The sequence below is a fragment of the Pezoporus occidentalis genome, unplaced genomic scaffold (genome assembly GCF_034315485.1).
Source record: "Pezoporus occidentalis ecotype Australia unplaced genomic scaffold, CSIRO_AGI_Poc_V1 ctg23, whole genome shotgun sequence".
NCBI classification, from domain to species: domain Eukaryota; kingdom Metazoa; phylum Chordata; class Aves; order Psittaciformes; family Psittacidae; genus Pezoporus; species Pezoporus occidentalis.
The window spans coordinates 5,063,869-5,077,209 of NW_026914180.1; the positions used below are offsets into that span (position 1 = coordinate 5,063,869).

Sequence of the window (13,341 nt, forward strand, 5' to 3'; positions counted from 1 at the left end):
TGGGATAACAGATGCAGTTATAATAATTTTATGTATTTTTTGTTAGTCTTGGAGTTAAAATTGAATCCAGTCTTCTTTGGTTACCAAGTAGGACTTTTGCCAGCTTGACCTGCTAAACCATCTGGTTGGTTTGATTCCCCTGGTCAAATAGCCTGCAGGTGGTGATAAGCTGCATACAGTATGCATTATAAGAATATGGCATGGAGTCAAATAGCATATGAGGTATAATTTTGCCCACCAACTTGGAGAATTTGTATTTGTTGGCTTTTTTTTTGCTAAATCTTTGTGAGTAGTTGACTGTTACACTTCAACCTCTGAATTTTCCCCCCCTTATACCATAGTTCTCAAAGTGTCACAGTTAGCCTCAATGCTACATCTGGCATACTTACATCATACGATCTCTCTGAGACCATCAACGATCCATCACTAGAACATGAGTCTGAGTATGACCAAGGGGAAGATGAAATTGGTTATGACAAATCTGAAGCATCTGACGTATATGCTTCAGAGTATGCAGAGGAAGGACATTATGAAGGCAATGATCCTGAACTGACTGAAGACCAAATAGAATATGGGGAAGAGCCTGGAGAAGAAGATGAAGTGCTAGACCTTGAAATCAATGAACCCCTAGATGAATTTCCAGTGAGTTGTTTTTTTTTTTTCTATTTTATCTTCAAAGATAACATTGGCTCACGTGCATAGGATTTTAGACTGATTTGAAATCTGTTTATCTCCCTAGGGAGGAGGGGGAAATTAGACCTATTATCACTGTCTGCCAGTTTCTTTATCTAGCCTGTGACAAAGTTTGTGTTGACAGCTTGTTTGGCAGTAGGTAATGCTCCTTTGTCATGCTGGAAGGCAGTTTCGAATCATGACCTTGAGGATTGTATCCTTAAGGAAGAAAACAGCTTTGTGTGGTGCAGATACACTGCCAATTGTTAGAAGTACTTAATGCAAAAGCTTTTATCCAGGCTTTAGACAAGATCTGATAAAGTCCTTCGAAGGTGAAAAGATTATTGACCTGCTAAAGACATCTTTAAGGTGCTAATATCCCAAAGTGATTGATGTCCTGCTCGATCATCCTTTTTGTAACTGAGAACTGTCTAAACCTGAATAAAGAGATTGGAGGTTAGTTCAGAAAATGTCACCTGCATAATTCAATATAATTTAAACAGTGTATTAGAGAACATGAACTGACTTTAATTGCTAGTGAAATTATTTAATCTTAATTAAAACTGTACGTGATCAGTGAGGTCTTTTCAAATACAAGCAAACTTAAAAGGTTTTGCTCTCATATGTAAGCATGTGCAGAATGTTTTAAGAATGTTTATATTTTTCATGGCGTAACATCTGTTGTTAATGTGTATGTGCTATTGATGCACATTTCCTTTGGTAAGAAAGTACTGCAGTGCTGGCTTCATGATTTTATAAGAAATGGGAATAGAATACAGAAGTAGATGGAGCAAACAGTAGTAAATGGGATCTTTGACACTGAAATCTGAATGAAAACTATTATAGTTACTTTTTTTAATAATTATATGATATGTCACTTATAATTGACAGTTGTGATACAGTTCTGAAATCAGTAACAGTGCATACAGATGCCATTTGTTAATGGGTTTATGATTCTGTAAAGTTGGCCTCTGTCATTTCATCTGCATGTGTTACTGCCTTAGGATGAAGATTACATGCAGTCATATAATGAGCAAGGAATGGAAGAACAAGAATATACAGCTGATGAGGAGCTGGAAGAATCCCATGCAATGGCAAATGAATCAGAAGTACGTTGTGTGTTTAATGGATACTTAAAATAACTAATTGTTTCAGAATTTGAATTGGTAGAATTGTCCATATTGCTGGGTAAGAACTGATGCAACTTTGATGTTATTGGTGATATTACTCTATGTAAGATGAATTGCAATAGCATCTGTATTATCAGATAGACCAGATCCCATCTCTCTCTTGGCATCAAAATCATAAGGGAGAGCTCAGAATGTCCATATCTAATTGTAGTTTCAACATCAGAAACTTCAGGGGCCCTTTTGGCAGGGCAGTGGTAGTAATGCTGCATACAGTCTGTTAAATTGGTAATAGCTGTGGTGCCTTGCTTTCCAGGTGGTTAATTTGCTGCTCTTGGGAGTGTAGATACAGTTTTTGGGTATCCTGTTTTGAGGAGGAGTGTGAGTGTGGAAGGTTCCATGTTAGAAAGGCATAGTTTGTTTTTTTGAAAGATGTGTTGGGATTGAAATTTCTGTGAAGTTTTATCTTTATTGTTTGATTAGGGAAAGGAGGACTTCCTTCATTTGTAAGAGCAAAGCTTATTCCAAAACCTGCCAAATATATGCTAACTAGTTATAGCCTGGATCAGTAGTATATGTGTTACTAATTTGCCATGAGTTTTTGGTGTGGGATTTATTTCCTTTCCCCACCAGGAATCTGCTTTAATATTCCTTTTTTTTTTGCAGTTCTTAATTAAATAGGATTGAATGGATTACCTGCTGAGAAGTGTAGTCAGAGTGTGTTCCCTCTTTGGAGCTTTAACTCATCAGAAAATTAATTCCTTAAAGACACAGTAGTGTTTTATTCTCTGAAAATGGGTGTGCTGTGATACTCTAGCTGTATCAAACTTGCTGTAATAAAGTAATATTATTTGGTAGGTAGAGAGATGCATCCAAAGGGGCTACCTGCGTTGTTCAGTCTTTGCTGTTGCAAGCCTGACAACTTACACCAAATATACCTTAACGTAGTTGATTTCCTACTAAGTATTAAATCTACCCTTCCAAATAATTGTGAAACACTTTTTATTCATTTTCTGCATTACGTACACTTTCCTTCTGGTGTTTTAAAAGCAGACTGATGGGTCTGTGCTGACTGCAGCCACAGTTTGTATGAGATGATGAATGCACTGCACATTGTGTGAAGTTTTTCTAAGTATATAGTTGGGTTTCACTGTCAGACTTACTGCTTTAGAAAAGCACAGCTTCATTTTCAGAATGTGAACTAAAGAGAATTTGTAATGGTCATGTCTTTGTCCAATTCAAAATGAAACTCCTTTCGTTAAAAAATTAATAGTAAAGTTTTTAATTGATTTTGTTAACAGAGCTTCTAGAGAGTTTGTTAATCATATAACATGAATGTTTTGGCCATGTCTTTATTCAGTTATTCTACTTTCTGCCTTTATCCTGGTAGCTTGCGGATTGCCAGTTTTCTTGTTTCCAAAATGCCGCCTTTTTATTCCTTTATTATTTCCTATGTATTTTACTTATATTTGTCAGGAAGCTCACAATTGCATCTCCAAATCAGAACGCTACCAAGAGAAGAGAACCTTTGAGGAGCATGCGCTTTTGTGTATTACATGGTTAGATGCATGCCTCCAGCTCTAAGGAGTTTTGTTCTTTATTCTAGTTTTATATAACAGCACTCCTCCTTAAATCTCATAACATTCGCTGCTTGTAAGTGAGGGCAATTGTTGGCATTCTTCTGTAGAAAATGCAACACAAGAATGGACCTGTAATAGATGTGTTACAAATAAATGGCATTATTATTTCTTGATTGAAATTTGACATCTGAATAACTGAGAGCAAGCTGATAGAGAAGAGTGGTAGTGTTGTATTCTAAGCGTTTTCCTCATTAAACCTAAATAAACTCTCTTATTATGGTGCATGAAGGAAATTCATAAAACAAGAAAAGCTGGATAGCTGGGGAATTGGAACATGGCAGGGGGAAACTGGTGAATAAGAAAAGTGAGGCACCTGTTGAGTGGCACTCAGGTGGGAGAAAGAGGCAGAATTTTGTGTCCTTGACCAGCTCAGGTTCAAGGCATGCTTTTTCACTTGATATTTGATTTGAAACAGTGCTTAAATCTTGGATTTTGAATAAATAACAATCTTTGGAGCTTCCTTGAAAAATGTAGCAATGCTTCAGGAAATATTTTTGCCTTCATAAGGTACAAAGCAAAACCCACTACCCAGAAGTTTCAGCAGCAAAGAAGTGTGGCAAAACCATCAGTTATGTGAGTTATCATGTCCTAAATATTTTTCAAGGAATAATACCAGTAATTTTCTGCAAGACGTTTATAAAAATATACATTATAAAATCAGAATTCATAATTTCTGTTTTATATTGGAACTAATCTCCTGTGAAGTCTGTGACAGCATGTTTTTCATTGTATAAATTTAAATCATGTCTTTGGTTATGGTGCTAAGAAATGATGAGGACTTCAATCAAGAAAATGTTTCATAAAGAAATGCTTCGTACTGCTTTTCTTTTGCTAGAATACAGACTTGAGGGCGGAAAAAAGGCTGATGTGCCTGTCCGTTGAATTTTTCCATCTGTTAAGCCAAAACTTATGCATTTTAGTTCTTTTGCTCAAATTTGAAGACACTACCTGTTAGCCTGGAAGAAAATGATGAAACGAGTGCAAGCAGAAATGGCCAAGCTTTAAATGTTTAGAAGCTCTTAGGTTTGGTTTTTGATTCCTGTTTTTCAGCCATGAATGGAGGTGCACTTGGAATAGGGTGACATCCTCTTACCTGCTTAATGCTTGATCCCTTAGGATTGAGTGGTTGCTGCTGCTTCAGTGTTAGCCTCTGGCAGAAGTCTCCACTGCTTATTCACTACCTTGTTAATGAAAGTTCTTTGTTTCACCTTTGTAATGTTTCATGTGGAAGGAATCTGGTTTAGCCTTTACAGTGCTTACCTGTTTTGTACATCTTGGCTATCTGACAAAAAGTTCTCCAGAACAGTTTACAGTCCCATGTGTAGGAGGATCCTGTGCCAAGATCAACGATTATAATACAGACTAGTGTTTCCTTCTGCTTTTCTTGGGCTGTGTCTGTTATCAGTTCTGTAACTGCCTGGTAAGCTGTTTGGAGCAGGAGTACTTACTCTTTGTCCACAGCAGATCATAAATCAGCGTGGGGAGTTCCAGTTTGTGGATGGGATTTATGCCATAATTATTTAATAAGGATGGCAGAAAACTCATACCTTGTGATTGAAGAAAGGTCCTTATTTTTCATTGTAAGGAAGAGTCAGCAAAGCTCTTTGATGGCTTTTTGCAAGGTGTCGTAATGGGAAATGTTAAGCTCCCTTAGAGGAGAATTGCTAAGAAGCCTTGGCTGGCTAGTCCAGTAAAGTGACCTCAAGTGGCTCTTCAGGGACTGTTTATGTATATGAAGAGATATTCATGATTAGTAAGTATTAAATAGAATCCTGTAAGTACAAGTGTGTATGAATTCTGTGTCTGCACTTGTGTCTTTTCCTGTATAAATTTCTTTTGAAACACAGGATCCATTCATACACTGTAGTCTTGAAATAACACCTCATCCTGTTAGGCTGCAAGTTGGAAAAGATGATCTAAAGAAATCTTGCATGCTACAACTATTGAACAAATTGCGGGGGAACGGTGTATGCCCCTACATAGCTCAGATAACCTTTCCTGGAGCTATATGTGGAGAACATATGGTTGGCTGTCAGACATACTTGTGTCTCCATCACAACTAATATAAATCCCTCAGTAATACATGTAATCAGACTTGGACATGGGTCAGTTAGCATTCCCGAGCACTGCCTTTCCTTGGTGCCTGCTTTTTCATTAGCTCCTTTGATTTTTTTTGTCTTTGATATTTAATGCTTGTACAGCTGTTGGTTGTTAATAGGTGGCATGAGCATTATACTAATTAATAGAGTGAGTTAGACCTAGAAGAGTACAGAATTAGTAGAAACGTTGAAGAACAGAATAATGCTGCTCTACTCTAGAAGAGTTTGAGAAATGTTTATTATTGTTGCATAGGAAAGTAGTTGTCTTGTAGTCTGTTACAACTTGGGTGAGGTATTTTTAGAATGGATACATTTTTTTTTTTTCCAGAATGAATAATTACCCAAAAGCAACAGTTTCCACAGGTATTTTCTTGTAGCATTTCATTATAGCATTGTAAAATTTTTCAAGGTAATGCAGAATGCATTAAGCTTTCTAGTACTGATTCTACAGTCTGAACCATATATGGAGCTTTGCATGAGTAAGTTTTGCACTCACAGATGAGGTTACATGGTTGAGACCAGTCTTTGTATAAAAACTGAATTCCAACGTAGCTTTTATGGGTCATGGCCATAGAGAGTGGATGTGTTAGGGGCTTATGCTCTAAAGTAAAGCAGGAGGCTCAGTGTAGTGAGAGAGCATGTCTCACAAACCTGAAAGTTTTTAAAGGCAAGCATTGAGACAGTAAAATTAATGGGGTTTATGATATTTGAAAACATAGATTTGATAGAGATATTGCTGCACCTTTCTCTTTTGGGAGTCCCTCTTTTGAAAGTAAAATGCTAACCCTGTCTTTTTCCCTTGCTTTTGTTTGTTTTTATTAAAACCACCTTAGCATCTCTTTCCTTGTTAACATCCCTCCTCTGTTCCATGAGACACAACTGCCTTTTCTCAGAGGTGCTTTGATTATACATGGATATGTTAATCAGACCGGTTGTGCTCAATTTGGGTTTGGTTTTGAGGGTTGGATTTCTTTCAGTCTTTCAGAAGGTTTGTTGTTTTGTTTTGGTTCTTTTTTCTTTTTCTTTTTTTTTTTTTTCCCTGCTATCCTGTCTGTTGTTTTTAGCTGCATTTTTTTATAAGATAAAGTTATCTAAAAGTAAATATGTTTTAAAAATATAATCTTTAAAGCTTTTTGTAAACTTTAGGTACATCTTAAAATATTTTTGTGAGGTTAGGAAATGTTTTGCTTGAATGTTTGCCTGGCGTGGAGAAAACACATTTTGAGTTATGGAGATGATAAAATGAGAATAACTTGGGCTCAATAACCCATTAAAGCCCAGCAGCTAACATACACATATCATTTATTCACCAGACCAAAGTTAGAGTACCTTTGAGCTCAAGTTCATGTGGTGTACTCTCTTTTAATGTAGAAGCTGTCTTGCAGATCCATCCTGTCTTGGGTCTTGCTCCCTGTGTTTCTTTCTGATTTTGGATGAAGTTGGGCTCCTGGGTAGGACATTTACGATCTCTCGCACCATTTTGCCATTAATTCTTGATTTGTGACAGTATCTGTCCACCTGACTGGCATAGTTGCTGTGCCTTTTTATATAAATTACTGTACCAGTCTGATTTATTAGAAGATTAAACCATTTCCTGCATGTTATATTTCAGCCAATATTTTTTTTAACTGTTCTCAAGCAACATGAAAGTTATGATGTATTTTTTAGCTTTGCAAAGAATTAAAATGCATGTGCAGGTTCTAAGAAATGAGCAAGTGGGTTTGTACAAGAAATGACCAAATACACAGTAACCAAATATTTTATGGAAAATCGTATTATATTAGAATGCTTCTAATTTTCAACTCTAGAAATCAAATATAACTTGTGTAACATCCTGAACATTAATTTGATCATGCCAGCACAGGAAAGTGGATTTGATTTATTTTTTTTAATTTATGTTAATTTGAAGGAGAGGGATCCATTTTCATTGGGACATTGTTTCGTCAAAATAATTGCTCTGTTATAAAGTGAACTGGAAAGTAAATGAGGACAAGGGAGTAGCATTCCAATATACAAATTTATTGTGTTCAGGTTTTACCTAATGCTGTTCTCTGTTCGCATCGTCAGTTGCTGAATTAAAACTGGGAATTTTTCAAGAAGTGTAAGAAGTAAGGACAAGTGCAGCTGTACATACCTAGAGAAATAAAACTGAGATGGGGTTTTTTGTTGGTTGATTTTTTTTTTTTTTTGTTCTGTTTGGTTGATTTTAACAACACACTGCTGACAGTCGACAAATGAAAAACAATGATTTAATGTTTGTATTACTTGAGCATGGTAGTATCCCAGGTTTGCATCTTAGCCAATTCAGTGATAAAGTGTCTATCTGTGCAAAAAGTAGATACTAATCAGCTAGTGGTTCTAACTGGAGCTCCCATATTCCCGTCAATATTTCAGAAAAATGGATTTTGTCAGTAGTTTTACTATATAATTTATTATACATTCTATATATTTATAAAAAGCCCCCAAACAAGCAAGCTCTGAAATGTTAACCGAATATGAGAATAATGTATAATGCCAGCCATATTTGTTCAAAGGGACCTTTAAAGAAGTCTTTGGGTTTTGACACTGATCACAACAAAGTGGATTTTTCAGGTTGCATGTCCTCTGTTTTGTGTTCCAGGCAGCTATTACATCTCTGGAACTTCAAGAAGAAAGAAAAGAAGAATCTGATGAAGAGGAGGATGACGATGAAGAGTCTGGACGACTGCGTTTCAAAACTGAACGGAAAGAAGGAACGATAATTAGGCTCTCAGATGTGACAAGAGAAAGAAGAAACATTCCAGAAACTTTGGGTGAGGTTTTGTGAAAATGGATTATTTGAAGAGCTGTAATTAAAAGAAAGTAAAAGACATTTTTGCTGACACTTTTAGAAAAGAGTTTAATGGGAAAAGATGGAAGTGTCTCTTAACTTAGACTGGCCTATATCCAAGTTGTTGAAGTCATATGTAGTCTGTCATAGTATATGTGCTGTCTGTCTCCTTGGGTATGATGTTTATGCATGTGATGTTTTGAAAACCAGTGCAATGTTTCATTGTGACTTTTGTGGTGTCTTTAAAAGCTTTTCTGTTTTCAAGCAGTGGCTGTCTGATCTCTCACTACACTTCGTGATAGAATACATTTTAAGAAATTCCTTTGGACTTATATCCTTGGAAGACTTTCAGTTAATAACACAAATCTTGTTACTTGTGTTCTGCGGCGAAATACCTGCAGGTTTGCTGTTTTCCCCCAGGAGCATCTGTGTGCTGTGAATCTCTTGTGTTCCTCCTTTTTTATTGGCCTAGAGGAATTGTAACATACTGGGGGGGGTTGAGTGTGTTAGAAAAACTGCAGAAATCCCTATTTTCTTAGTTCAGCTTTTCTGACATGGAACAATCAGCCTCTTATTACCTTGATTCTTAAGGTGGTGTCTAAAAGGGTAGCGTTTCTTCGTGTTTGAATAGCATAGCACAAGTGTGTGTGTTTCTAGGAACGCTGCTTCATGTTGCTAATGAATTTGCCACTGCTAGTTCAGAAGAAACAATAGTTTTGCGACTTCCTTGCAGCTATTGTATTTTAGTTTATATATAAAATCACATTGGTTTATGGTTTAGAGAGTTAACGTCAAGACCCCTCGTGTGCCCTGGGTACTTGAGTATCTGATACTGGTGGTTTACCTACCCCACTGGGGATAACTGTATTGCTTCTTTGTTTGTCTAACAGTTGTGGTAATAATAATAAAAAGTCAAACTAATGGTGATATTAAGGAGGTAGGCAGAAATTTAAGTTTTGCTTTCAGAAAGCTGTACCAGTCTCATGGTTTTTCTGTTGAATCAAAATATCAATTCAAACTGTGGAGAAAAGGGCCTGATCTTTTGAGGAGAATCAAGGTATGCAAGAGAGGTGAACTGGTAATGAAGGTAAATTGTCAGATACTGTTGGCTAATTGTCAGATACAACTGGGAGAATATGTATGTTTTGATGATACTTCAGTGTCATGGTTTACCCCAGCTGGCAAGTAAGTACCAGACAGCATAAACACGGTTTTGCCAGGCTGTAGGAATGGATTCTTCACACAGCATTGCTTTAAGAGTGATGCCACACAGTGTGAGCTTGGAAGCTGTGTGCTTCTGCTTTTGTTCCAGGTAAGTGTCTTTGAGACAATAGGACATTTTGGAATTGCATTTACAGAACATGCCTAGGTTGCTGGAATTCATCCTTATGAAATTTTCCTCTTACCTTTAAAGCCTTGCTTTGCAAAGGATGTTAATTCTGTGAATTTTTTTTTTCCTTGAGTTGCATGGCCTACTAATCCTTCAATTAAGTTACAGTGAATTTGGGCTTTTACTATGCCTGCAAAAATTGAGAAGCCTTAATTCTAACAAAGGTGTTGTGGCTAAGAGGACTTGTTCATGAACAGCAGGGAGTCAGCTGCAGAGGCTGAACCAGATTTTTGCAGTGGTGTTCATGTAGGCTGTGTTATGCTGAGAGGGAGATGTCAGTGCATGAGTTTGAATCAGATCTTTCTCATCCGTTGTTTGTATTTAGCAAACAGCTTTTTGTACTTGCAGTTTCAGGGGAAGTGTATTTAAGGTCCTTTATTCAGCACTGTTTTAATAAACGGGAATTGATTCTGATTAGAATAAGACTGAAGGGAACCCTCTAGAGGCACAGAGTAGTCTATATGGGGAAGGGATATTTTAGCTGAAGTGTATTCCAAATGTGTTTTCAGTCATAAGACCGTAGTTCTACATGCCACATACAGACCATATCATATTTGTACAAAAGGTGCTGGTGGCTTAACAAAACAGATTCTTTTTAAAAACAAGAGTGCACTGGAATAGCTAAATTTCTGCACTTAATAGCAAAATAAATGTCAATTGCATATGTTTTCATGTATCTGGATTTACCTTATAGTTTAATGTAAACACAAGACCAGCCAATGTGAAGAAAAACTGTAATGGAGCTTGTCTGTTAAAGGGACAAAGATTTGAATTAGACTTCTTCTTAAGTGTAATCTTAATTGATTTGGGATGTAGCTCTTGGATAATAAAGAAAAGATGATGCAAATGTGGCTGAATCTCTAAACCAAAGAGCTCTTTTTGAAACTATTCTTTGGCAAAAAGGCAGTCTTGCTGTTGTGAAATGGTTTCTATTCATACTAGTGTTTCATTTTAATATTTTGATAGACCAGATGATTTACCATGTGGTGGAGAGTTCAACAGTGAAAAAAATACTTGTTTGCTTATAAATACCTGCTTGCTTATGAGATTATAGAGAAGTTTTATGAATGCTACTGGTTGCAGAGCTGCATCTCCTTACTTTAAAGTCTGAAGGTAGTTGAGGAAACACTTTAAAGAGGAATTAACATTTCAGTTGAAGTTACAAATGTAATTTCCATCCTGTCACATTTTGGTGACCTTTTGTGACAGCTTGTCTCTATTGGAGGAGTGCATTCTTACTTGCTGATTAAAGATGTCATTTGAAACCATTTTATTACCAGCGATAGTGAAATTAATCTTGACACTTAGAGACACTAGAAAAATAATTGCTGATTCACTGCATTAACTTTGTGTGTAAGAACCGTACAGTCAAGATGAGAATAAGTGTGTGGTGGTAAAAAATATTTAAAAATATGGAGTATTCTCTTGAATGTAGCTGAGTGCTTTCCTAAAACCCTTTTTTATCCAAGATAATGTGTAAGCAGTGGTTTGAAAAGTTTAAAGGAAAGATACTGTAGGACAGCTATGCAGTTGATTTCTAGAGATACTGAGTTTCTCATCTTTGAGAAATATATAACTTCTTTCAGTGCATGTAGTTGAAGGTCTTCCTGGAGTAGGAATTATCATTTATGCCTCTGGATTAATTACCTCTTAAGGAGCGTGAAGAAAAATGGCTTTGTTTGGCATCACCAAACTAAAGTATTCACTCTGTACTTAATTTAAAACAGAACAAACCCTTACACTTAATCCATTTGCAAAGTGATAACAAAGGTTATTGGATGTGGTAGTTACCTTCTGCTTAGCTGGCTTATGTTGACTCTGATAACTAGTGTCTGAGATTTTGGTCAAGACTAGAAAGTAAAAATAGTGGTTTCACTGTTGTCCTGTTGCACTGTGTGCAGAAGCACATAGTGTAATCATGTTGCAAGTCTGGATAATGGAGAGAAGTTAAAACAAAGGACAGTATTTGCTCTCTTGATTTGGATTATGTGTATATGTAAGTGCAGATGTATTTTCTATTTTTTAATAGCTGTTCTGGAATGTGCTTTATGTTGTAAATCTCTGCATTATCCAGGATAATAGGGATTCTGGGATTCTCAGACCTGGGGATTTGAAATGCTGTTCCTTGCAGGGTGCAGTCTAAGGCAAATGTAGCTGTGGATACCTGTGCTCAGGGTTAGTGTATGCAGGAGCCAGTGGCAGTGTCCTGCAGCCTGCATGCACTCTCTAGGGGACATGGCAGCATCTAGCCTGGCTCAGCGTGTTTTGGTCACAACACACACAAGCTCTTGGCCAGGGAGAAGCAGTGAACCTTTTCATGTGGATTACCTGGTTGTGCTTTGGAAGATTCTAGGGAGGGAAACGGGATCTCTTTCCAGCTAGCAGCATGCCCAGAGTGCCCTGCAGGATTTGGGTTCTCTCTGGTTAAAGGGAGGAAAGCTATCACTTTGCAATGTAATGGCACAGTTTCTTCCCAGAAGTATATGGGGCCTAGTGGTCTGTCTTTCCTGCAGACCAGCTAAAAGCCCATGTTAGCCAAGCCTGACAGGAAGGAGTCTTGAAAACAGAGCTCTGTTTTTCCTGTTAAGCCAGGTATGTTTTATCCCTTGACAGCTGAGGCTGGATAAGTTGGGTCTTTTTAGTCGCATCTAATGCTTTTGATTGCTTCGGACAGAGTATATTTGTGTTACTTTTTCTCAGAAATCCATAGCATGCACATTTAATACTATACTAAGACTTGAGGGAGTGTGATTCCTTACCCCTTTAAAAGCATGGTACGGGATTTTCCTGATAAAGTCTGATTGTCTTGGATTCTGACAATGTCTTGAGGCAGGTGCTAGGGCAAAGCAACATTTCATAAGAGTATCTGGCATGATTATAAATTAAGGTTTTATGACACTTAATTGCAGTGTCAGAGGGGAGAGAAAAGGAGGTACACGTACTTGTCTCATCGCCAGTGTGAAGAAATAGGAAACTGTATGGCAGATCCTTTGCTTTTAGAAATCTGTCATGTTTGCTGTGTTCTTAGACAGTCAGCAAGTTGTAAAGTTTTCTTTTAAAAATCAAAAAAGCTCCTGCTTTCTGGAGGTGCTGAATAGCTCTGAAAACCAGGACATGCAAATTTAGTCTTTACAGCTCACTCATGCAGGTAGGTTTTGTAGCCAAGTAGGAACAACTGCTGCAGTGGGAATGCATGGCGCTCACCCTTTTCTGCCCTTCTGTCAGTCCTCAACTACAAAGACTAATTATTTATGAAGATGCTTAAAATGTTAGCTTAAGTAGCTTTGGCTGTTAGACTCACAAGAAATTTAAATAATTTCCAATTGCTTTATGATGTAAGATGTGTAGTGATACGTGGAGATGTAGTAGTAGTGTCTCAGCTGCTGGATAGAAACTACTCTTATTCTGATGTTCAGATATGTGTTCAGATATGTTCAGCCACTATGTGTAGTATTAATAAGTAGAAACACTATCCTGAAAAGTGATCCCTGTGCCCAGTCTCCTTTAACATTAAGAGCAAATTTGTAAATGGAAAACTGGAATTTTTGCACTAATTGCCTCTTATATGAATTCAAAATATGTTTTTATTTTTCAGGAATGTGTT

General features: G+C 37.0%; 1 protein-coding gene across 6 annotated transcripts in view; it reads left to right on the forward strand.

The window, feature by feature from the left end:
• The window catches only part of RBM33 (RNA binding motif protein 33), a 104,343-nt gene that overhangs the window by 21,618 nt on the left and 69,384 nt on the right, over window positions 1–13,341 (forward strand). For all 6 annotated transcript variants that reach the window (XM_062621465.1, XM_062621466.1, XM_062621468.1 and 3 more), the window contains exons 5-7: window positions 342–642; window positions 1,677–1,781; window positions 8,159–8,330. In XM_062621465.1, the coding sequence (XP_062477449.1) occupies window positions 342–642; window positions 1,677–1,781; window positions 8,159–8,330 (578 nt within the window). The remainder of the gene's footprint in view (window positions 1–341; window positions 643–1,676; window positions 1,782–8,158; window positions 8,331–13,341) is intronic.